Genomic DNA, 25360 nt, shown 5'->3' with positions numbered 1-25360 from the left:
TTAAATAAAGTACTCGTATATGGACTATTTAAAAAATTCCTACAACTTAATAATAAGAAACCAAACAATCCATTAAAAAATGGATATAAGATTTGGGTGGACATTTCACCAAAGAAAATATAAAGATGGCAAATAAGCACATGAAAATATGCTCAACATCATGACTCTTAGGGAAACATAAGTTTAAACCGTAATGAAGTAACATTATACATGCATTAGAATGACTAGAATGAAAAAGATTTACTATATAAGCATTGGGAAGATGTGGAGGAAATCGCTATTCTGTTGATGGGAATTTAAAAATGGTACAGCCACTTCACAAAATTGTTTAATTTCTTAAAAAGTTAAACATATACCTATCAAGCAGTTTGATCATTACATTCCTAAGTATTTACTCATGAGAAATGAAAGCATATGTTCATGTACATGAATGTTTATAACAGCTTTATTTATACTTAACAGATAAATGAATACATGAATTGTGATAGAGTCATACAATGGAATACTACTCAGTAAGGAAAAATATCCCATTTTATCTCTTTGTTTTGGCTTATGAGCTATAATTATTTTTGTTATTTTAGTGGTTATGTTAGTTTATAGCATACAGTTTTTACTTGTCACTGTCTACATTCAAATGACATTATACTACTTCACAGAATATAAGAATCTTACAATAGTATACTTTCTTTCTTCCAGCCTTTATGGTGCAATACATTTTGCTTTTATATGTATTATAAACTCTACATTACATTGTTTTATTTTTGTTTAAGTGATTACCTTTAAAGAGACAGAATATTAAAAAGAAACCTCTTGTATGATGTGTGATGTTAGTGGGTAGATGGTATTTACAACCGTTATCCTGAATGAGATCCCTGAGGGAATATACCTAGACTATTGTATTTATCATGTTGTTTCTCCCCCTGTATTTTTTGGTCCTTTGACATCCGGGGCCTTGTTGACCCTGGAGGAACTAATTCATAGAGATAGCAAGCACCTCACCTGGAAGCATGCCTTTCATAGGCACACCAACCAGTTCAGAGCCCATGCCACCAACCACCTCCTTTATTGAGCAGTTGTTCTCTGGGACACTGTCCACCTGCCCCACCTACGCCAGGGCCAGGTACCAAACAATTAGGGACATGCCCTGTCCTCCCAGGCCTACTGCAGTTATTCAATCTCGTCAATCCTAAGCTTGCTTACTCTCCCTCACCTATTCTTTCCCAGGAATCTACAATAAAAGCGCTTTTCTCCTCCCTCCCCGTACTCTCAGCCAACCCTAGGGCTTCCCCGTGGGGCCCTGCATGGCCTGCCAAGCCTCCTGCTGCTGGGAACTGTGAGTGAAACTTCTTCCTTTGTGACTGTGTCTGTCTTGCTGTATCTCATTAAAACAAGTCCTCGGGACCCTTACAACAGTACAGCAATGCCGGCTCTGGCTGCCTGGAGTACCTCATTTAACCTTCCCAGGAACGCTATGGATATAGCTGAGAAGAGGGAGAGAGGACACTCCAAGGAGTGGTCAATCTCCTTCAAAACATTTAGAAACTGCAACCTATTCCTCCCCTCCCTCTAAGACATGATGAATTTTACTTTGTTGCCTAAATGACAATTTAAAGCAAAGGGCGACATCAGAAAAGAGACCTTCCAGGCAGTCCTGGACTGATTTCTTGGCATGAGGGGGGAGTTACAATTCCACGTTCATGATGAAAACACACATGGGGATCATAGTGTCCTATAATATTAGGGAGGAGGTGCTGGAGTCCTCCCTCTGCACCAAAGTCTGCGTGGCAGGGTCTTGTACATTTAAAGCTGGAAAAAAAAATCAGCTGGACTTTTCTGTTTTCAGAAGATGTTGAAGAAGGGATGATTAAAAAAAAAATGTCTCCCCCATTATTGATATAATATACATTAATTTAAAGAAATTTGGAAAATACTGAAAAACCTATAAAGAAGGAAAAATACTCATGTAATCTCACAGCCCAGAGATGCCACTGTTAATATATCAAGTGTATTTCCTTCAGGTCTTGAGTTTTTGACTAGAAGAATTAATCAAAGGTCCTTCTCTGTTTTGGGATCTGTCTGTCACCTCCTTCACTGACTCTTCCTGTGTGTGCGGGGAGTGTATACATGTGTGTCTGACTGTCTCTTTCCGCTCTGTTCACACTCACCCCTAAATCCCATTGGGGATATCGCCCCATTCTGATGGGGAGCCCCATTGATTCATTCTGACTTTGGTAACTTTCTGCCAAGGTTGGGGGCCGAGACCCTTGCTCTTGGGATTTAGACACAAGTCAAGAATTGCCCTCCTTAGGCCTTTGCTCTATCCCTCCCAATCAATAACTAATCAACAGTGAGTTGATCTTATTAGCTATTCACTGCCCCCTCCCAAACCCCAAACCAAGTTGACTAATGAGAGTGTTTTTAATTAATGTAAGGCAGATTAAAACTCATTACAGCAAGGTTATTGGTAATGAGATAATCATAAGGCAAGTTATTGAGCTGGGAGTAAAAATGAAGCTGGAGGAGGGGCAGGGAGACCATGCCAGCTGTTTCTGCCATTTTTTGGGCAGGGATGGGTGGGGGAGTGGGGGGCCTGCCCTGAGGATATGCTGCAGTGACACATCCAAACCAGTCAGTGAAGCCAGGTGCTGGGTAAGGGCAGCACTCAGCTCTAATGAGCAAAGGGTGGTCAGTATTAGGGTAGTAGCAGAAGTAGGGAGATCTTTGGGGAAGAGAACCTGAAATTGGTGTATTTAGAATAGGCCTCAATAGCTATTCTTATGCACGGATGCTTTGCAATTTAGATGACACAGCTTGAAATTAACTATTATTTCTGTCTATTAAATTGTGGTCCAGACTTGTTCAACTGAACGAAGTATAGAGAATAGATGGGCCTCAGTTATTTTTTTTTTTAATTATTTCATCTTTCAAGGAAGATTGATTCCCTTCCCCCCTGCCATACCCCTCCCACCCCCGTCTCTTTTTATTCATTTATTGAGCACTGATTATATATACACGCTGGGGTCTGTACTAAGCTTCTTTATGCATTGCTTCATTTGGTCAACACAGTTATCTCGTTTTTCTTTTACTGATGAGGAAACTGAGGCTCCAAGGTTTAGTAACTTGGCCCTGGTTATACGGCAAGTCAGTAGGAAATCAGGATTTGAATCCAGGTCTTTTTGATTCCATAGCCAGAACTATTAACCATCATGTTTTATGATCCCCTCTTATTGTATTCAAGACCAGCTCCAGCTTGCATTGGACTTTTATACCACCTGTACTTGATTCAAGTTCACTGGCCACCCTGGTGACCTCTCCAGCACCCGCCAGACCTGGGAGAGCTCGGCAGTACCTTTCCTGCCTGCCATTGGTGATTCTAGTTTCATGGGCGCATGTGCACCTCTCGGTCTACATTGTAAGCCCTTGGCCCATGAGGACCCTGGTTGTACTTCCTTGCCTCTCCACAATGCTTGTACACAGAGAAATTCAGTTGATGCCTCTTCCTGGCGCCTGGGTGAGCACACCAAATGATTCACCAACTACTGGCTCTGGGACCTTGGGTATGTCACTGAACCTCTCTGGGATTATTTTTTCATCCTTAAAGATACATATTAAGGTCATTTTACAGAGATATTGTACAGATTTAAAAATGATCACCACCACCACAACCTATATTTGAATGTTTACTGTATTCCAGAAATAGTACTTCGAAGGGGGCACTAAATAAATGATTATTCAAGTGTTGGCGAGGATGTGGAGAAAAGGGAAATCTTGTGCCTTGTTGGTAGGAATGTAAATTGGTGCAACCACTATGGAAAACAGTATGGAGGCTCCTAAAAAAATTTAAAATAGAACTACCTATGACCCAGCCATTTTGTTTCTTGGTATTTATATGAAGAAAATTAAAACTCTAATTTGAAAAGATGTAGGCATCCCCATGTTCATTGCAGGATTATTTATAACTAGAGGCCCGGTGCACAAAATTCGTGCACTCCAGGGGGGGGGGGTCCCCTTAGCCCAGCCTGCACCCTCTTGCAGTCCAGCATCCCTCGCTCCTTACCGCTTGCCTGCAGTGGAGGCAAGAGAGGTTCCTGCCATCCTGCTATGCTCGCCAGCCACAAGCCCAGCTTCTGGCTGAGTGGCGCTCCCCCTGTGGGAGCGCACTGATCACCAGGGGGCAGCTCTGGCATTGAGCATCTGCCCCCGGGTGGTCAGTGCACATCATAGCAACCAGTCGTTCCACCGTTGAGTCGATTTGCATATTACCCTTTTATTATATAGGAATAGAGGCCCAATGCACAGATTCGTGCACCAGGGGGTCCCTTGGCTTGGCCTGTGGGGATTGGGCCGAAACCAGCTCTCTGACATCCCCCAAGGGGCTCTAGATTGTGAGAGGGAGGTTCTCAGGTGACACACCCTGGAATCAGGCTCCCTCCTCTCTGGTTCCAGGTGCGTCACCTGAGAACCGTAGCTGCCAAGTTACTACAGCTCAGCAGCTCCTGCACTGAGTGTCTGCCCCCTGGTGGTCATTGCATATCATAGCTACTGGTCAGATAGTCACTTAGGCTTTTATATACATAGATAGCCAAGATATGGAAACAACCTAAGTGTCCATGGATGGATAAATGGTTAAAGAAAATGTGGTACATAAACACATTGGAATATTACTCAGCCATAAAAAAGAATGAAATCTTGCCATTTGCACTAACATGGATGGTGAGGGCATTATGCTAAGTGAAATAAGTCAGACACAGAGAGACAAATACAGTATGATCTCTTTTATGTGTAGAATCAAAACCAAACCAAACCAAACCAAAACAAAACAAAACAAAACCAAGCTTACAGATACAGAGAACAACTTGGAGGTTGCAAGAGGCAAGGGTGGGAGAAATGGGTAACATTTTTTTTTTTAGTTTAAATGAATAATACTTTTAAAAATGATTATTTATTTATTGTAGTTGTTACTAATTTATAAACCTGAGCTGTCCAATATGGTAGCCACTAGCCACGTGTGGCAATTTTAATGTAAATGATTTAAATTTGAATAAAATGAAAAATTCATTTCCTCAGTCATACTAGCCACATTTTAAGTGCTCCGTGGCCACTGTGGCCATGGAGCTAGTGGCCGCATATTGGACAGTGCAGGTACAGAACACCTGCATCATTGCAGAAAGTTCTGTTGAACGGAACTGTTATAAACTGACTTTCATTTACCTGCATGTCCCTCCTGGTATGTATGCCTGTGTAAGTGCTCAGAGAGATGCGTAGTTTGAAGGACCAGATTCAAGGGGATGCAGAGGTCGGGAGATCCTGGAAGCTGTGCCTCTCACTGAGCACACTCGCATGGGCAGGGACCGGATCCTGGGTAGGAGAGAATGCCTGTATGTTTCCTGCTCCCAGCAGGCTTAGCCCTTTAAGGTACCAAATTAAATAATGCCAAAAGGGGGGGTTTGCACTGAGCCAGTAGTTTCTTAAAATGCTGAGTGGTACCTGCCTTCTGATCCCAAAGGACAGTGAAGCTGCAGGAGCCGGAGCTGGAAAGGACCCTGGAGAGCAGAGGGCCTGCTTTGGTACTCAGAATGGTGTCGTTTGGCCTTAAAAGAGCATTTTAATTTTTTGGTGAGTGGCAGTGTCCCTCACCCTCATGTGACTGTGTGTGTTTATTTAGAAGCTGGTTGAAGGTGATTTTGGGGCCTCTTTAGTTGAAATATGAGTAGCAAGTAGATGCTGACTCATTTCCATGGATGATGGCTTTGTGAGTGTCTGACCTATAGTCACCATCAACCCACACTATGACACATGCAGGGCTTGCCCTGAGGTACACAGAGCGCACAGGGGACACACATGATTTACCCTAATGGCGGATGTGCCAAGTATCTGGTGAGTCAGTAGACTGGCCTTCCTGGGCTTGTGTCACCAGAGATGGCCGAGATGGCCCACGCAGAGCATTACCTAGACACGGTCCTGAAGGTGACCATCACTTTGGGCCAAGAGACACCCTACCTGAGACTCTTGTGCCACAGATGAGGGGCAGCAGAACCCTGGCTCTGTTCCCTGGTGGGAAGGCTTGCAGGGTGACACTGATGTTTTCTGAGGGCTGCCGAAGGCAGACAAATGCAGATGTGCATTGTCAAAAGAAAAAGGTAGAAGTGCTCAATACACACGCGCACAGGTACACAAACACACATGCATGCACACATGCACCCACATACACATGCATGCACCCACATCCTTACGCACAAACCCACACACATGCCCACAAACGCACACATCATACACATGAATACACACACAGATGCATGTGGTTATGTTCTCTCATTCTGAAATGCCCCCCCTTTTTACCCTAATCTATTCAAATTCAATTTCAGGGGCTAACCTTTTATATAAGCCAGAGTCTAGTCATGCCAATAATTTGAATGGGGAAAATTTAATAAAAAGGATCATTAACTAGTAAAAGGTAATTTACTCCTAAAAGGAGTAAAAGAAGATTCTAAGGGTACAGAAGTAGCAAACGCACAGAGCAGCTGCTCCCTCTAGGGTCAAGGGTAGTGAACCAGGACAAAACTGAAGACTCAGCCCAGGGCTTCCCACCTGCAAGGCTGAGCTGCCTGGGTGGTGAGGAGATGTGGTGGAAGGCGTGGCCCATGGGGGCAGCCTGCCTGGTGGCGGAGAAATTGGCTGGAGCTTATGTGCAGGAGAGGCCTGCTGGGTAGTCAGAACACTCGCTGGAGGGTGTGGGTCTGAGCTGGTCCATGGGAGGGGCCCACGAGGTGGGGAAGAAATTTATTGGGGATGGCTGGTCTGTGAGGGCCACTGAAGTGGGCACTCCCAAGCAACTGACCTGCTGGCTGTTGTGCTGAAGAGGGCACATTGGGACCAGCAAGGGAGACTCCATGCTCTGTTGTGGCCTCCACTGGCCACCCAGAGCCCCTGTTGACAAAGCCCAAAAGCCACCATCTGACAGGAGAAATGACACAGGGTCCTGCTCCATTGTCACAATTCAGGGCAAAGAGGGTAGATTTGGAGCTGAGAGGCATCTGTTCATGAGTGGCACATACCACGCTTCCCCTCGGGAGCCAAGCCTTTCCTCTGATTCCAGCCCTTTTGGGCCTTTCATCCGTGAGCTCTCGCAGTGGATCCCACTGCCATGTGTCTGTCGGGTCTCCCCTGTGGTAGAGGGCACAGCACTTAGCCTGCTGTAAGTCCCAGTGAGTGCACAATGGTTGGTGTCTTTACTGCAAGGGGAGGCAACAGGGGTGTGTGTCCTTACCCTATTTTCCAATCCTCTGCTTCCATTTGGCATTGACCCTGGAACAGCTTTGAGTGGGGGCTGAGTGGGCCTCCTTAGGGTGGGGGTGGCTGCTGGGTGCCAGGGCAGCCTCACCGGAGCATCTGGCTGGACCTGGGCTCTGGTCATACCTTGCTTTTGAATGAATGGGTTGTGGATGCCTTTCTGGCCACCTCATATTCTCCTGTTGAATAATGTGACCTCTCCTCCGCTGGGTTGGAATTGGGGGACAATTACTTGAGCTGCAAAAAGTCATCCTATGTAATAAAAGCCTAATATGCTAAGTGTCCGGTCGACCGGTTGGCCATTCAATCAATCAAAGTGTAATATGCTAATGATATGCTAAGGTTGCTCAACTGCTCACTGTGATGTGCACTGACCACCAGAGGATAGATGCTCCAACCGGTAGGTTAGCTTGCTGCTGGGGTCCGGCTGATTGGGACTGAGCGAGATGGCTGGACATGCCCTGGAGCCTTCCCACAGTCCCTCCCCAGCTGGCCAACCTCCCGCATCCCTTCCCGGCCCTGGTCATGCACTGGTGGGGTCCCTCGGCCTGGCCTGCGCCCTCTTGCAATCCAGGACCCAGACAACCTGCCTCAGGGGATGTCAGAGAGCTGGTTTTGGCCCGATCCTGCAGGCCAGGCTGAGGGACTCCACTGGTGCACAAACTCATGCACCAGGCCTCTAGTTTGTTTATAACAACCTGGAACCTTGTGTTGTGAGGATATGCCCAGTTCCGTGTTTGACTGTATTAACCTTCTTTCTTGCTTCATTAGAACAAGGGTTTGAGTGTGGCCTTGGCCAGCCATAGTACTACTGACCTTACTAGTATGTTCCAAATTCTTTTAATATGTTTTTATTGATTCCAGAGAGAGGAAGGGAGAGGGAGAGAGAGAGATAGAAACATCAATGATGAGAGAGAATCATCCATCGGTTGCCTCCTGAATGCCCTCTACTGGGGATCAACTGCAACCAGGTCAGGGCAGGTGCTCAACCACTGAGTCACGCTGGCCGGGCCTATTCCAAATTCTTAAAAAAGAACCCTGGCCAGCGTGGCTTAGTTGGTTGGGCATTGTCCCATGTACCAAAAGGTTGCTGGTTTGATTCCTGGTCAGGGCACATGCCCGGGTTGCCAGCTTGATCCCCAGGAGGGGGTGTGCAGGAGGCAGCCTATCGATGTTTTACTCTCACATCCATCTTTCTTTCTCTCTCCCTCTCTCTTCCTCCGTGTCTAAGAAGTCAATAAAAAAAAAATAAAAAATACACACACACATATATATCCTATCTAATAAAAGGGTAATATGCAAATTGACTGCACATTTGCTACGCCCAAGCCACGCCCACCAGCCAATCAGGGCGAGTATGCAAATTACCCAACAAAGATGGCGGTTAATTTGCATACGCTGAGGGAGGGAGGAGTGAAGACTGAAGACAACTTAGAAGGAAGAGGGAGGAAAAGCAGAAAGCAAGGTGGCTGCCAGAGGGAAAGTGCGGGCGGGGTGGGGCGGGGCGGGCGGCAGCGGCAGCCGCAACGGTGGTGGATGCGGTGGTGGCAGCAACGAATGCGCGGCAGCGGCAGTGCGCACGGCCGCAGTGGCCGCTTGCAGGATTCTTCCTGCAAATGGGCTCCTAATATATATATATATATATATATATATATATATATATACCTATCCCATACCTCACAATCCTTTAATTCATCTAGAGTATGCTCTCAATCCTTAATTCTCTTCTCCCTATAATCTCCTGTTTGCAAAAGAAGCTCCTCCATGGCCCAGCTTGGATTAGTATCCACAGAAAGGCTGGAGGATTCTGCCCAGGGGAATGGAGTCATGTGCACAGGGTTCCCTGAGAGTACATTGGGGTGGGAGGCAGAGGTGTCCAGCAGAGCCAGCAGTGGGAGTCCCTCAGGACCTAAGGATGTCCTGCCCCTGCCTGGAGTCTGTGGCATCTGCTCTGCTGTGGTGGGAGGGGGCAGATAGGCTTCCTGGCTGCTGGGATGAGGATGTTCAGGGCTATAGTATTCTCTTCTTAATTTCTAAAGTAATAGTTTTCTGTATGGTTCACTTGGCAACTAATTATATGGGATTTTTCAACATTTCTTCCATGTTTCTTGCCCACTGTTATTTAACTCTTCATGTGGTTCATTGCCTCCAATATGTACTTAATTATGTCAGCATCTTTCATAGTACTTAAGAAAGGGTGAGTCCATCATAGATGGTTACCCTCTCTTGGTTGACTTCATGGGCAGAAGAGGTACAGGGTTCCCACAGGGCACTGGATTCCCTTGCCTTCTGTGTGTGCTCATGGCCCCACCCTACCTCAGAAGCTGTAGTTTCAGGAAGGCAGGGCCCTCAGAGCTCCCAGACCCTCAGCTGAGCTGGGTGATGACTGGGGATGCACACCCTGGGGGCTGATATCCCCCTCCCAACTCTGGAAGGACAGGTGGGCATCAGGTTGCAAGTTAAGGTTGCCCTGTCCTAGACAACCTGCCCAGCAGCCTGCTTCATGTGCCAGGAAACTTTTTGCTCCAGTTAATATGAGATCACTGCAAAAGTTTGCCGAGTGAAAGAGTTCTAGGTTTGGAGTGTTTTCTAGACTTAAAAAAATTTTATTAGTTACTTCTTGATAAGCAAACCATCTGAGTTTCTTATCTTTAAAGATACCAGTACCTGCCTCCCTGAGCTGCTGTAAGAATGAAATGAAATAATGTATATGACTATGTTTTATAAATTATAGGTCTCCATACAGATAGTATTATTAATATGTCTGAGGGTTGGGTGGTAATGTACTCTTGAATGAATCATTAGTAGATGAGATTTGGCTAAAAGCCTTGAACAAACACTCATTTCTGAGGGAGTGGGGTCCAGACCAGGTAAGTTTGATGGAAAGGAGATCGGAAGCATCCAGCCATATGAAAAGGCCAGCTTTGGTATGAGGTTGTAATTGACTGCTCTGGGTACCATGACTGAAGGAGAACACTGAAAGGAGAGGTGAATGAAGGTGTGTGTGTGTGTGTGTGTGTGTGTGTGTATGTTCTGAGGATAAATCAGGGTTCCCAAGCAGAGGGACAAGAGGGTCAATGCCCACTGGACAGGGTGCACTCACACCTCTCTGGTCTTGGCCTGTCTCCCTGCAGGTGCACCTCCGTTCTGCCCGGCGTCTCTGTGAGCTCTGCTGTGCCAACCGGGGCACCTTCATCAAGGTGGGCCAGCACCTGGCAGCCTTGGACTACCTGCTGCCTCAGGAGTACACCAGCACACTGAAGGTGCTGCACAGCCAGGCCCCGAAGAGCAGCATGCAAGAGGTCAGCCAGGTCATCCGCGAGGACCTGGGCAAGGAGGTACCTGCCTCTGCCAGGAGGGCTGGGCCCTGGGACGGTATGCTTTTGAAAAGGCCCTGGCAGATTCTCGCTGCCAGGTGCTGAGGACCCACTACTAGTGCGGAGCCACACTTCACGCAGCTTTCAGTGCTCAGATCAAAGAGGTTAGAAGGAACCAGTGTTTCTCAGTAAAAAATATTAGTCGGACCATATGAAAGAAGTGATATTCTACTGCAGCCTAATATGATTGGTTCAACCTAATAATATCTATCAACTATTGAGGGTTTCTCATGTGCCAACACCTGTGCTGTGTTCGTTCCATGCACTATCTCACTTAATTCTCACGCAAACTTATGAGGTAGGTACTGCCATTAATTCCATTTTGCAGATGAGGGATGGAGGCTTAGGTGCTAAGGTAAAATGTCCAAGGGCACTTTAATACGTGATGCCAGCATATTGCTCTATAATCCTGTCAGTGGGCTGTCCAAATCATTCGATGCATTGTCTTTCCCGGAACATCTTTGGCAGGCAGCCATCAGCCTCTGCTTGATTACCTCCAGCAATGGGAAGCTCATTCTCTCATCTGCTGCCCTTGGTGGTCTCTTCTTTTGTTAGTCATCTCTAATTATAAACGTTCTTCTTCCTAAGGGCTAAAACCTGCCTCCTCCAACCTCACTTTTCTGATCTTTTATTCTGACGCTTAGAGCAACAGAGAAAGGGGCAAAGGGTCCCTCTGTCCACAGCCCAGATCACATTCCTTTGGACTCATGCTAGTGATCTGCAGGATGTGTGGACCCTGAACTGGGCACAGTGGCACGGGCCCTCGCTGGCCTGTTCTGGTCGTCTTGCTTCTAGGGACAGGGAGGGGCTTGAGCAGCTGTCTGCAGGTTGCTGAGCTGTGGGTCAGGCCCAGCCCTACAAATTGTGTAGGGTACCTCAGATATCTCTACTAAAAAAACTTCCTCTTCGCCCTCACCTATTACTCTGTTTGCAATTCTCCTCTTTGATAGAGAATCCTCTGGGTCTTACAGAATTTTTTTCTGAGCAAAATAATCTTAAAGTCAAGCCCCGAGCAGCTAATACCTTTCCTGAGATGAGTTTACAGCCTTTGATGCCTCCCATTTGCCAGGTCCACCCCACCCACTTTCAACTTGCCCATCCGTTTCATGACTATGTCTGGGTCAGGCACAGTGGCTTTAGAGTTTGGGCTCTAGAGCCAGGAGTGTGGACCATGCACAAATTATTTATCTGGCTCCTCACTTTTCTCATCTGCAAGATGGGAGAGTGTGTTCTCCTCATAGGGTTGTTGTGAGGATTAGACGTGGTAATGAATATAAAGTGCTTTAGTGCCATCCCTGACCTGGAGCAAGTGCTCGACAAATGCTAGTTATTACTCAGACCTACCGTGTACCCTTAGCCCTCAGTGCCTATGCATGGTCTTCTGTCTGCCTGCAATGTCTTACCCCATCCTCTCCCTGTGTTTCTAGACAATTCATCATCTATCCTCCCATCTGCCAAATGCCAGCACAGTGCTGAGTATCCTGACCAAAGCCCAGCTCTCCTGTGAAATCGTCTGTGATCTCTGCACAACTTTGCTTCCTCTACTCGTGCACCTTGTGGTTAGTTATATCTAGGAGGTTCCACTGCAGGCACTAAAGTCTTTGGGGAGGAGATTCTTATGGTCCTTTTATTCTGTATCTATAGAACAGTATCTGGTGTACAGTGGGTGCCATTGTTCATTTAATGAACCATTGGATGAATGAGGGACAGCTTCCTCAGGCTACTCGGGATGGAGAGTCGGGGCAGAGGCTTCATAAAGACCAACTGTTCCATTTCTTTGGTCTGCCTGGAGCTGGCCTGGCTATTTGTCCCTGAATGTAGAGCTGGTATCGGATGCCCAGCATCCAGCCAAAGATGTCCCACTGGCCTAGAGGGGGCCTGGATCACACAGGAGGGGGAGCATAGAAACCTTTTGGATTTCTTTCCCACTGAGGAACATGGGGGAGATTGAGCGAAGGTGAAACCCAATTTAGGGCTGGAGTCAGGAGCGGGCTGCAGGCTGGGAGGAGCAGGGTTAGGATGGAGGGACCCAAGGGAGAGGGGACAGGATTGGCACCGGGGAGGCTCATGCATGGCTTTGCTTCTTGCAAAGACTCTTGGCTTCCTGCTTCCTATAGCACGAGATTCACCCCCAAATTAAAACTAAATAAATCACTGTAATAACAGTGTGAAGAGCATCATTGCTGGCATGTGGCAGCTCAGTGCGGGTGGCTGCGAGGGAGGAAAGCTAGCAGATTAACCCTTGGAGGTCTACTTGTCTGTGGATAAAGACCCTGATGGTCCTTTACCCTGTACCTACAGCACCAGAACAGTATCTGGTGTATAGTAGGTGCTAGTGTTTGTTTAATAAACCAATGGATGAATGAGGGACAGGAGGGAGGCTAGAGCAGGTCAGTGGCTCTCTCTAAGCCATGATGGAGCGAGATGAGAAGTTTGGGGTGCCAGCAGTCATAGTGGTCCCACCCAGCCGGCCAAAGGATGTTTGGGGTTGGAAGATGTCACCTGCATCTTCAGGGCCTCTTCTCCAAGCCACCTGGTCAAGTAGTCCTGAGCGTGGTTGCCTGTGGCTCTGCCCCATGGGTTGTCTTGAGCCCTCAGAGAAAGGGCAGCTGATGACAAGGTCACGGTTCTGTGGGGGCGTCCCTCACAGCTGGGAAGCTAAGAAACCTCTGGTTTCTTACCCCGGCCCCCACAGGCACACAATCAAAGCCTTCCCTCCCATTCCTCCTCCTCTTCCCACCCGGGAAGATGGCATTTGTTCCCTGTGACACACTTTCTCAGTCTGTGGGTGGAGGGAGGGGAAAGGGGCTGTGCGGGGAGCAGGGTAGGTGGGTGTGGGGGTGGAGGGCGGGGAAAGTCACTCACTTTGCACTTCCCTCCTCCTCAGCCCCTCCTGTGACACTTCTCAGGGAGCAGCTCTTCCCCCAGGAAGATGTTGGAGCGGCCCCACTGACCTTGGGCTCCATGACTGCCCTGGGACCCTCAGTGGGAAGGTCCATTTCCTCCCTGGTTTCAGGAGCGTAGTTAATGGAAGCTGATCTGGAGTCCTTGGATGAGCTCTGAGGTTACCTGGAACTCAAAGACAGCGTAGCATCCCTAGATCTCAGACTGGAAAGAAGGGCGGGTGGCTCTAGGCTGGTTGGTCACAGCTATGCCTCTTGGGGACCCTCCCATTAGCAGCGACCTTAAAGGGTCACTAGTGCTCTCAGACCAATCCCTGTCCAAGGCGGATAGGGCTGGCCCTGAGAGGTGTCCCGACTTGGGAGTGGGGGGTGAGAGTGAGGTTGTATGATTTAGAGTCGGTTCTGGATCAGTCCAAGTCCCTGGGCTGTAGCCAGTGCCAGCAGTGTAGAGGTGAGGGCAAGTGAGGGGATACCATCCTGGCACAAGGATTGGCGTGGGCAGGAAGTGTGTGGCTGGGGGGCAGGAACAACACAGCTAAGGGAGAGGCCTGTGAGCCATAACAAGACCTCAGATCTTCTGATACCCAGGCCAATGCTCTGTCTTCTATGTAACAAAACTGTTTGGCAGAAATCCTTTTGGAAATCAGTTTTCTATGTGTTTGCGTGTGTGTGTCTTAGAAGTTTCTCAGCTAGTGTTACCAGAAAGAATCTTACTTTTTTCTTTTTCTTTTGAATGTTAGGCATACATTTGGATGGACGGGTTCTGGGAAGCAATCAGGAGCCCAAACTCTAGGAGGTGGGGTCGTTTCTGCAGCCTCAAAAGTGACCTGGGTATGGAGTGGGTTGGGGATGGCCTCAGGCTTGGTGCCCTGACTGCCCTTGGGGCTGCGGGTCCAGGTGCAGTGCTGACCTTGGCCAGCAGATGGCGCCTGAGCCTGAGAATCAGGGAGGGGTGTTTAGGACCTGGGCCTTCCCTTGCTGCGGGGAGCCCTGACGGGTGGATGAGACTCAGGTTCTTTCTACTCCTGGGCATGGTCCATGCTGTGGAAGGAGCGCAGGCCGACACCTCTGCACCCTGAGTGGGACAGACACAGGCCTAAGTCATGAGGCCTTTGGCTCTGAGCTGGAAGGCCTGGTAGAGTTCTACCCATCCTTACACCTTCTCTCTCTGGGTTAGGCATCTTCTGAGGTCCCCATCCAGACTCAGCCTGTAGTTCTGTGGTTCAACACCTTTCCCTTCATTCTTCCATTTCTTGTCTCTCTTTGTTATACAAGCAACTGGCATTTAGTGAAAAGGACACAGTACTGAAAGCTGTGGGTACAGCCAGGACCTACTTCTGTCCCCTGTAGTCTGGGGTCATTGAGAAGTACATTCATCACTGTAATACCTGGCCATGTAAGTACCCATGGAGTTTGCAGGAGAGAGAGGGAGAGTGTGTGTGTGGAGGGGGAGTAGGAATGGGACAAGAAGAGGGAGAGAGATTACATTTGGGTGGATGGAGGCTTTCTGGAGCAGGTGGCCATCTGACCCAGGCTCTCAAGGATGGGTGAGACCAGAGGAGATGGAGGAGAGGATTACTGAGTAATGATTAATGAGATGGGCTAAGCAAAGGTGCAGGCACTGGAAAGCATAAAGCACACAGAGTGCATGGCGAATGGTCTTGTTGACTAGAATTTGTGGAGCTGAGGTTGCAAAGTTGGGGCTGAAGTCACATTATGAAGGGTCTTTGAATGTTCTTTTCGTAACGTGAGACCGAGGAAGAGGAAGACTTGGAGAAGGATCTGAGCTAAGTAGGATGGAGTGGGACAGATTTAGTAATATGGGAGATGAGCTCATCCTTCATAGGTGGGGAAGGTGGAGGCGGGAGGTTTGTGGTTTGGTGGAGAGCTTGGGGATGGGAGTCACAGGGGGATTTAGGAAGAGATGATGGAATTGTCGACTGCACCGGTACAGTTTTCTTTGGTCATGGGACAACATATCCCTCCTTCTTTCCTTCTTCCCCAGCACATACAGAAAGTCCAATATCACTACAATACATTTTAGTAAATGACTCAGTTTTGCTTATTGTTCTGGAATATAGTTGTATCAGATAAGGTTCTTTCGAGCTTTGAAATTCTATGAAAAAACCCAAGGAAATGAGGTCAGCTACTGGAGTAGGACATAAAAATATCTTTGTTAGGGGCACTGCTTGTACTAGTGGTGGGATATCAGGTTTTGACTTGTGTACTCTGAAACATGTTTCCTTAGTCTTTTACCCCTGAGCTCCCATGGGGTGGGGATCTAGACTTGACCTTGTTTTGTAACTTCCAATACTACCCAAGGGCAGTGCTGGGTGTTGTAGGGCTCAGTATTCTTGATGCATTATTTGACCGGGATGGCTATGAAAATGCAGAAGAGAACTACCATGCTTCAGACTGCACACCCTGATGTTTCATATGAACCTGTAGGTACAGGTGGAGGCTGACATTTTTGTCTTGTTTCAGTCAAGGTATAAGCAAAAGTTTAGAAAAGACAAAAAGAAGCTCTTCCTTCAAGAACACCAATTGTTTATCAAGCTTGGCGGGGTGGCAGAGAAGACACTCATGGCATCAGGACTAGCAGGAGCAAAGGTGGACGGTGGGAGGTGTGACAGGAGGCCACCTGGCCTGTGCAAGGGGCTCCTGGTGGTGGGAGCACTGGGTGGGGGCAGTGCAGAGACTGGAGCAGGGACTTTGGTGGAGGCCTCGGGGCCAGGGGACAGGGTGGCAGGCATAGAGCAGGGGTGGGGAACCTTTTTCCTGCCAAGGGCCATTTGGATATTTATAACATCATTTGTAGGTCATACAAAATTATCAACTTAAAAATTAGCCTGCTATATTTGGTCAGCCATTTAATTAACTCACTCTTGATGCCTTGGCAGGGCCTGACCAAATGTTTTCGAGGGCCAGACATTCCTCACCCCTGGCATAGATAGTGATGGCAAACTCTGGGACGACCCTAATCATCTCTGCAGGTCTGCGCACAGGGCCTCTGCTTGAGAACTTTGTGAGAACTAGGAGAAGGTGGCCCCTCTGGGCATCCCTTCCTCCAGGCTGTGGCAGCTCTACCAGAGCTGTATTTCATTCTTTTAGAGAAACAAGAACCAACAGGGTGTGTGTGTGTGTGTGTGTGTGTGTGTGTGTGTGTGTGTGATAAATAAGCAAAGGGAGAGAGAGATTGACTGATTGATTTTAAAGAATACACTTATGAAGGCTGGCAAGTCAAGGCTTCAGAGTGGGCCATCAGCCTGGAGACTCAGGAAGAGCTGATGTTGCCCTTCAAGTCCGAGGGCTGTCTGCTGGCAGAATTCCCTCTTGCTCCAGGAGGTCAGTTTTGGGTTCTATTCAGGCCTTCAGTTAATTGGATGAGGCCCACCCACATTATGGAAGGCAATCTGCTTTTTTCAAAGTCCACGGATTTACATGTAAATCACATCCAAAAACATCTTATAGAAACAGCTGAATCACGTTTGACCAAATATCTGGGCACTGTGACCCAGCCAAGTCCGTACATAACATTAACCTTCATGGTTCCCCACACAGCCCTTGGTCAGGACTACACATTTGTATCCTTGGTCCCGCGTCCACGTGACATTCATATTGACCCTCTGAGATGGGCAGGAGCCAAACTGCTTGTTGCTTTATTAGCTTTGTGACCTTGGGGATGTTTCTTATCTTCTGTCTCAGTTTCCTCATTTGTAAGATTGGGATAATAACCGCACCTGCGGCAGGGGTTAAATAAATTAATGAATGTGGAGCACATAGAGCAACATTAGCCATTATTTCTGTCTTATGTAGGATGCTTTTTGCTGTGGGAGGAACGAAGGTTCTGAGAGACTATAAACGGTAGAGTTGGGTCTTTAACCAGGTTTTCTGATACCTGGTTCGGTTCTCTGTTCCAGATACTACTATTTTGCCAGAACCATCCTCCTTTCTCTTCCCCTCCCTGATGTTCTTCCCCTCCCAGCGTTCCATCCAGTGGCAGCCCCTTCCCTTCCACTGTTAGAAACCTCCATAGGCTTCCCTGGAAGGTCCCCTGACTTCTGGACATTCCTGCTTCCTTCCCATAATCCTCATCTTGGGGGGCTGCTGGCAGCTCCTCCAAGCAGTTTTGACATCTGTGGTTTCCAGAGGTCCATCTGCTTTGTGTTCTTGGTTCCCAGGCCTGACTCCATGGAGGAGAGGGTGGAGGAAGAGCCCTGGGTGCCCAGGGTCATGGTGGCTGTGCTATGTCAGGACCCACCCAGCCGTTCTCACTTGCTGGGTGGCAGCTGCTCTCAGCTTCCCTTGTCCTGGAGGAGCTGGGGGTGGGGCATAAGCAGGGATGAACATGCCCTGGGTTGGACTAGGGCTAGGAAAGTGCTTAGGGCAGAGGGGCCAGTTCCACCCATGGGGCCTGTGGCTAGCAGAACACTTTCCCTGCCCATGACAACAGGTGTCTCCAAGCCCTCACAATCCTTGTTGCTTTCTTCCCTTATGCACTCACAAATATCTATTGAGCCCTCCCCTGTGTCAGGCACTCTGCCAGTCCCCGAGGATCCCCATTCTCCCAACACTGGAAAGGGCCTGGTACAGGCTGGCTCACCCTTCCCAACAACCCCCCCCCACCTCCCCCCGGGCTGCCCCACTGGCCTGGGCTGAGGACCTCCTCAAGGGCTTCAGCTGTCTGTGGATTTGCTTCCTTTGATCCTCAGCACCCTTGCTTGCTCTGGCACCCAGTTTCTTTGTCTCTCTAGAGCAGTGGTCGGCAAACTCATTAGTCAACAGAGCCAAATATCAACAGTACAATGATTGGAATTTTTTTTGAGAGCCGAAAACCGACTTCTGTGCATGGGCCACGAAGTTTCAATCGCACTGTACATGTGCACCCGCACGTGGTATTTTGTGGAAGAGCCACACTCAAGGGGCCAAAGAGCCGCATGTGGCTCGCGAGCGGCAATTTGCCGACCACTGCTCTAGAGAGTTCCCGAAAAGGCTACCTTGTGAGTGTTTTGGGAACAGGAGGAGCCTGTGGCCACAAAGCTGTGTGGCAGGCCTGGGGATGAGGGAGAGAGATGACCCTCCCTCCCGACTTGGCCTCATCCGGCCTTCCCAGCAGTTCTCAATAAAAAATACATTTATATTAAAAACATAATGAAGAATGAAAAAACAACTTCTCCCCAGTAATGCCAAACATCAAAAGGAGATTTTAATCAATTATGAGAGAGCGATTTTGGCCATAAATGGTAAGTTAAGGAGTGGAGATGGATGGCAGGAAGCATTAGTCACTGGAGGAGACTGAGGCCCGTGGCCACTGGTTCTTCCCCAGACCCGCCTGGCCCAGCCCCACCCTGAATGCTGCCCTCCCTCAGGCTCTGCACCCCCTGCCCTGTGAGGCTCCTGCTCCAGTCTCTGAGTCCCCTTCTATCAAGTGCTCTGTGGCTTCTGGATGGATCTGCACAGCTTCAGGTGCACCTCCATTGTGCCTGTGGAATAGACACCCAGAGAGTGACCTGGAGCTGCTCCCACTTTCTTTGCAGCCTCGTGCCTTTTCCACTCGTCACTCAGTGCCACCCTGGCTGCACAGGACTTCACTCCATGAACTTGCTTCCCTTCTTTGCTCATAAGATGTCTTTTCATCTTTAAAAAATAAAAATAAAAATATTTATTTATTGATTTAGGAGAGGAAGGAAGAGGGAGAGAGAAATAGAAACAATGATGAGAGAGAATCTTTGGTCAGCTGCCTCCTGCACGCCCCCTACTGGCCACATGCCCTCACTGGGAATCAAACTGTGACCTCCTGGTTCATAGGTTAATGATCAACCACTGAGCCACACTGGCTGGACTCTTTCTCATTTTTTAAACTCCAGGTCTAACGACAACAACACATGCACACTCTGAATGCTTGCCAGGTGTCGGGCCCTGTTTAAAGTTTCACATGAATCAGCTTCTCACTAAAACCCTCTGTAATAGGCACTATTCTCTCTCTTTTTTTTTTTTTAAAGTATATTTTATTGATTTTTTACAGAGAGGAAGGAAGAGGGATAGAGAGTTAGAAACATCGATGAGAGAGAGACATTGATCAGCTGCTTCCTGCTCACCTCCTACTGGGGATGTGCCCGCAACCAAGGTACATGCCCTTGACCGGAATCGAACCTGGGACCCTTCAGTCCATAGGCCGACGCTCTATCCACTGAGCCAAACCGGTCTCAGCACTATTCTCTTACAAATGGGAAACTGAGGGACCATTTCTGATAACTTTGTCTCTCCTGGCCCCTCACGACCCCAGGGAGGATTAATGGCTCTTTCGTGTCCCGGGCACTTCTGTCCCCTGCTGCAGCTCTCATGCACTGAGGTTGGTTGCTTCCTCATCTTGAATCCCCTGTGGTTCGTAGTGTGGGCTCTGCACGTGGTAGATGTTAATGAATGTGGCTGAATTGAATTGATGAGCTCCTTTGAGCCCCTGTCCCCTCGCAGCCTTCCCTGACCTCCTGGCCAGGCGGGACTGGGAATCCCGAGCACTGGGCTTGACCCATGGCTGGTCCTCTTGCTTCAGCCTGGCTTTTTGGTTTTCTCAATGCTCAGTTTATGTTCTCAGGATGGCAGGTCTCCGCCCACCCATCCTGGGTTCCCTCAGAGCACCGCACAGGGCCCGGCACGCAAGTTGCTCAGTAATGGATTGTTACAGGCACCGATGCGGGACATTGAGGTTTTATGGGCCTAAAGTCCTCAGGAGCCAGCCCTGCCCAGGTCTTGGTTGCATCGTTCCCTGGGGCATTCTCATAGGAGCCTGTGGAAGGCCATGTGAGGGCATGTCTGGGACTCTCTAAACCCGTGGTCGGCAAACTGTGGCTCATGAGCCACATGCGGCTCTTTGGCCCCTTGAGTGTGGCTCTTCCACAAAATACCACGGCCTGGGCGAGTCTATTTTGAAGAAGTGGCGTTAGAAGAAGTTGAAGTTTAAAAAATTTGGCTCTCAAAAGAAATTTCAATCGTTGTAACTGTTGATATTTGGCTCTGTTGACTAATGACTTTGCCGACCACTGCTCAAAACTATGGGCTAAGGGCAAGGGCAGGGTCTGGCTTCCAGAAGGAGCGAAGGGAACATTTCTGAGGCAGTATGGCGTGAAGGTTATACAATGGGCTTGGAGTAAGAGAGCCTTGCACCAAACCCAAATGCTACCACATTCTAACTGTATTATTAGTTCTTTCTGAGCCATAGTTCCCTCATCTCTAAACTGGCATGATAATAGGACCTTTGCATTGATAGGACTGTGACGAGGATGGAAAGGTGTAACTCATTGAAAGTGCAGTGCCCGGTGGATAGCAAATCCCAGACCTTCAGAGGTCACAGGCCTGCCAACACCTCGATTCCAGACTTGCAGCCCCCGGAACCACGAGACAGTACATTTCTGTTGTTTGAAGCCACCCAGTAAGTGGCAGTTTGTTATGGCAGCCCTGGGGAACACGTACAGCTGTCCATTCTCAGACCAGCATGAGGAGATGGGACCCCTCTCATGTAGTCCCCACAGTTAGAGTTGGGATGTGGTGGGAAGCAGCAAGGCAGAAAAAGGCATAAAGATGAGTAAGGCAGAAAAACCATCCTTGTTCATGTCAGTGGATAATAATGTTACAGTTTCTGTTTATTTGGTGCTTGCTTGTAGTACACGTTGCTGGATGTTTTACAGATATTGTTTCTAACTCTTACCATAATTCTGCAGGGTTGGTAGATTTTACCATCCCAGTTTTCCAAGTGAGGAAGCAGAGGCCTGAGAGGTTAAGTAACAGCCAAATTCACACAGCTAAAAGAAACAGAACTGGTTTTGAGCTCTGTTGCCTAAGTCCCCACCCCTCCTGCCAGGCAGCTGCTAGCTGAGGCTGGTCTCTGGGGGGCAATAGCCTGGCTATAGGCAGTGGGCTTTGATGAGCAAGCTTTAGGGAGTCACCACAGGCTCCGGGCCTAAGAGATAGTATTAAGTCAGATCAGCTAATCCTATGAGCATGTGTGTACAAGCCCCCATGACTGAAGAATAGACATTTTGGGCACAGTCAGCCAACAATGCATGATGGATGGAGGGGCCCAAGGCAGGAGCCGTGCGAGGAGCTTCTTGTTATCATCCATACCTGGCAGATGGAGACCTTTTTTTTTTAAAAAGGGAAATCTTTTTTATTTTATTTTATTTATTTATTTTTAAAAATATATTTTATTGGTTTTTTACAGAGAGGAAGTGAGAGGGATAGATAGTTAGAAACATTGATGAGAGAGAAACATCAATCAGCTGCCTCCTGCACACTCCCTACTGGGGATGTGCCCGCAACCAAGGTACATGCCCTTGACCGGAATCGAACCTGGGACCTTTTAGTCCGCTGGCCGACGCTCTATCCACTGAGCCAAACCGGTTAGGGTGGGAAATCTTTAAAAAAATATATTTTTATTAATTTCAGATAGGAAGGGAGAGGGAGAGAGAGATAGAAACATCAATGATGATAGAGAATCACTGATTGGTCACCTCCTGCATGCCCCCTACTGGGGATCGAGCCCACAACCTGTGCCCTTGACTGTAATCGAACCTGAGACCCTTCAGTCTGAAGGCGGATGCTCTATCCACTGAGCCAAACCAGCTAGGGCAATGGAGCCTTTTTTAGCTGTCTCCTGGAGCTGGGCAGGGCCAATTCCCCCCACACTCCCCTCCCTCTCGTCTTCCATCCCCCTGGAGCTCAGAGCAAGTGTCTCAGGCTGGATACAAACCAAAGGACAGATGGCACAGCACCGGTCTTGAAGGAGCTGCCCTGACAGCTGACCCCACGCCCTCAGGGACTGCGAGAGGGGCAGCAGGTCCTCATCTCCTTCAGTGGACTCGTGGCCTTCCTTCCCTGGCGCAGGGAGAGGGGAGTGGGTCTCCTGCAGGCTGCTCAGGGCTGGGTTGGCAGCGTGGGCAAGTGGATGCGAAGGCAGTGGTTTCTGATGCTTCTCCGTGTGAGCCAGAGGGTTGTCTTTACTGGGGAGGGCTGGAGTAGGAGCGATGATGGAAGGAGTCCCAGGCCTGCCCTGTTTTACAGTGAACGTGATTACCAACCTTGACTGAGTGCTCATGGCGGGAGAAGTGCTCATCCTAGTTGGGCTCTCCCAGAAGACGGCTCCAGACAAGGATTCCAGTGATTTTGTGGGATGCTCAGGTGCTGCCGGGGGGAACCGGGAACGTGGTCCAGGGACGGAAGGCTGCCGGTGGCTGTGGTCTTAAACTAGCTGCCAACACTAGGTGGACGACGGGGAAATGGTGCCAAACAGTCACCTTAGAATGATCCCACCCAAGGGCCAAGGGAGAAGGTAGGGTGTTTATACACCAACCTCCTAACTCCTCGTGTAGCGTGTTCCTGAGGGCTGTTAATCCTGCAGCTACAGGTGCAGATACTGGGAATTGCGAGTCAGGCTGATGGAGCAGGAGGAAGAGCTAAGGGTTGCGCTCACTGGCGTTACTTTGTAGGCATATCTCCCATGAACCTCACAGCTGCCCTGTGAGGGGAAGTCCTATTATTCTTGTTTTACAGAGGAGCAACCCATGGCCAGAGAGGCTGAGTCACATGCCTGAGGTCACACAGATAGGACAAGGCAGAGTCAGGAGCAAAAGCCAGGCTGAGTCCAGAACCTGCGCTCCTGACCCCTGCCTTCCATTGCTCTCTGTAAGGAGCCCAGTGCTTTTCACAGTTTCACTCTTGCAGCTTAGGGCCTCGCCCCGCATTCCTGGTGGGAGGCAGATCAGGCAGATGGTCAAGGAACTGAATATTTACTAAGTGTCCCTAGAACAAGTTAGATGTTTTCAAACACAAGGTCTCATTAAGGCCTCATAACAGCTCAGTGCGGTAGGTATTCCTTTCCCCATTTTTTTTTTTCCAGATGTAGAAACAGACACAGAGATGCTGAGTAACTTATTCAGGATCACACAGCAAGACAGTGCCTCAGCTGGAAACTGGACCTGAGTATTGTCTGACTACAGAGAAGAACATGCTTCAATTACAGAGGCTGCTTTACGGAGGGGAGGGGCCGGGTTCAAGGCCATGGTGATGGGCCTATGAGACCCAACCTGCCTCTGAGGGCCATGTTCTTTCCTCTGACATCATACCAGTCCGCCACCTCCCCTTACGCCCGGGGCTGGCCCTGGCCCTGGGTTGCCTAAGAGCCAATGAGATGATGGTCGGGGAGATGCTCTTTAGAAGTGTGGGTTGCTGCGCTCTCCTCCATCTCACCTCTGGGAAAGGTGCTGCCCCCTGTGGGCGCAGGCTGGGCTGGTGAAGAGGCAGAGGGTGGTCCGCTCTCCTGCGTAGCTTCTTAGCGCTGCGTCCTTCTCCAGGGAGGAACCCCTCTATTCCGCTGCCCCCACTCGCTATCTCCCTGATGCAGCAGCGGGAGGCAGGCCCTCCACGTCGGCCTGATTTATGTTCATCGTTGAAACAATAATGTTTAATCTGGAAAGGGCTAATCAATTTTTTATGCTGATTATGAATAGGCCAGCTGTGCCTGCTTCTTTATTCATGGAGCTTCGGGAACAAGCCGGCATCCCAGGCCAGGCTCCCCTGGTGATTTCTGCCGCGGGAGGCCCTGTATCCAGGAGAGCCCCTCAGTGGCCTGGCCTGTGCCACTCTGGAGGTGACTCCCAGTGTCCCAGTGTGTGTACATGTGTGTGAGCATGCGTTTGTCACGAGGGAGGGTAAGCTGATGCAGATTTGAGTGTGCATGTGTGGGTGCACACGTGTATAGAGGAAAGTTGGGCTGGGCTGGGGCGCAGTTGGGGAGTGTGGTATGGAAGGTAAGAGTTATAGGGTCATAGAGTTAGGAGGGCTGTCAGGGGTCACGTACCCCAACACCCTCCTATTACATGCGAGGAATTAAGACCCAAAGAGGCTGGTTGGTGGCAGAGGTGGGACCAGCACCCCGTCCCCTTACTCAGAGTGGTATGAATGGGGTGGGAGAGTCTGAGGGAAGTACTGTGTGGGCTGCCGTACTCATGACACACTGACATCTCCGAGGAGCTTGCATCTCAGGTACAGAATGGGCTGTTGACAACAAGAGGTCAACGTCAGGTGAGAGAAAGTCATCTGAGGTTTGGGCTATATAGCTTTTGGGAATCCTCAAGTAGGGCTTCCTGGAGGAGGGGAAACCAGAGCAGATGCGAGGGCTGTGGACGGGGGAAGCAGCAGAAGGGCACGGAGAGGGCATTCTGGGCAGGTGGAGTGCCTGAGCTGAGAGGTGGAGGCAGGCCGAGGATGTCATCGCTGGCAGGCGGCACCGCAGGGAGGTGTCTGAACTTGAGGGAGACCAGAGGGGCCTGTGCCTCCTGGGCCTGGAGCTGGAAGCATGGAACCTTATGCCCAGGTGGAGGCAGGTGCTCGGCTGGGAGCACAGCTTGGCTGTCCTGCAGGCAGGGGCTCCTGTGTGTCTGGGCCTCCGCAGCCTCTCTCCCTTTGGGACCTCACCAGTCACTTGTTGATTCATGTGTTGACTCAGCCGATGTTTATTGAGCGTCTGTTGCGTGGCCCTGGGTGTTACGGGGTAGCCAGGCTGCCCTCATGGTGCTTATGATCTAGTTGTAGGGGATGGCAGATGTTGCACCAGCGATCAGAACAAGGAAAATTTAGTGACGCTTGTGATAAATGCCCTGGGGAAAAATATATGGTGCTCTGAGTTTGGGGCAGCCCGAGTGGCCCTTCTGAGGAAGTGGTGGTTAAGCTGAGACCAGGGGATAGTTAGGGAAGAGAGAATGTGGAGGCAGAGGGAAGAGAGAATGTGGAGGCCTC

The 25360-nt window shown here is 49.2% G+C and overlaps 1 protein-coding gene across 1 annotated transcript in view; it reads left to right on the top strand.

Moving 5' to 3' along the window:
• Nucleotides 1-25360, top strand: part of ADCK1 (aarF domain containing kinase 1) — a 105756-nt gene that overhangs the window by 28099 nt on the left and 52297 nt on the right. The window contains exon 4 of the mRNA XM_028141300.2: nt 10425-10628. Coding sequence (XP_027997101.2) covers nt 10425-10628 — 204 coding nt within the window. The remainder of the gene's footprint in view (nt 1-10424; nt 10629-25360) is intronic.

The sequence above is a fragment of the Eptesicus fuscus genome, chromosome 5 (assembly GCF_027574615.1).
Source record: "Eptesicus fuscus isolate TK198812 chromosome 5, DD_ASM_mEF_20220401, whole genome shotgun sequence".
In the NCBI taxonomy this organism is placed as follows: domain Eukaryota; kingdom Metazoa; phylum Chordata; class Mammalia; order Chiroptera; family Vespertilionidae; genus Eptesicus; species Eptesicus fuscus.
Note: the sequence above shows the minus strand (reverse complement) of the source record. Positions and strands in the feature narration are given on the sequence as shown.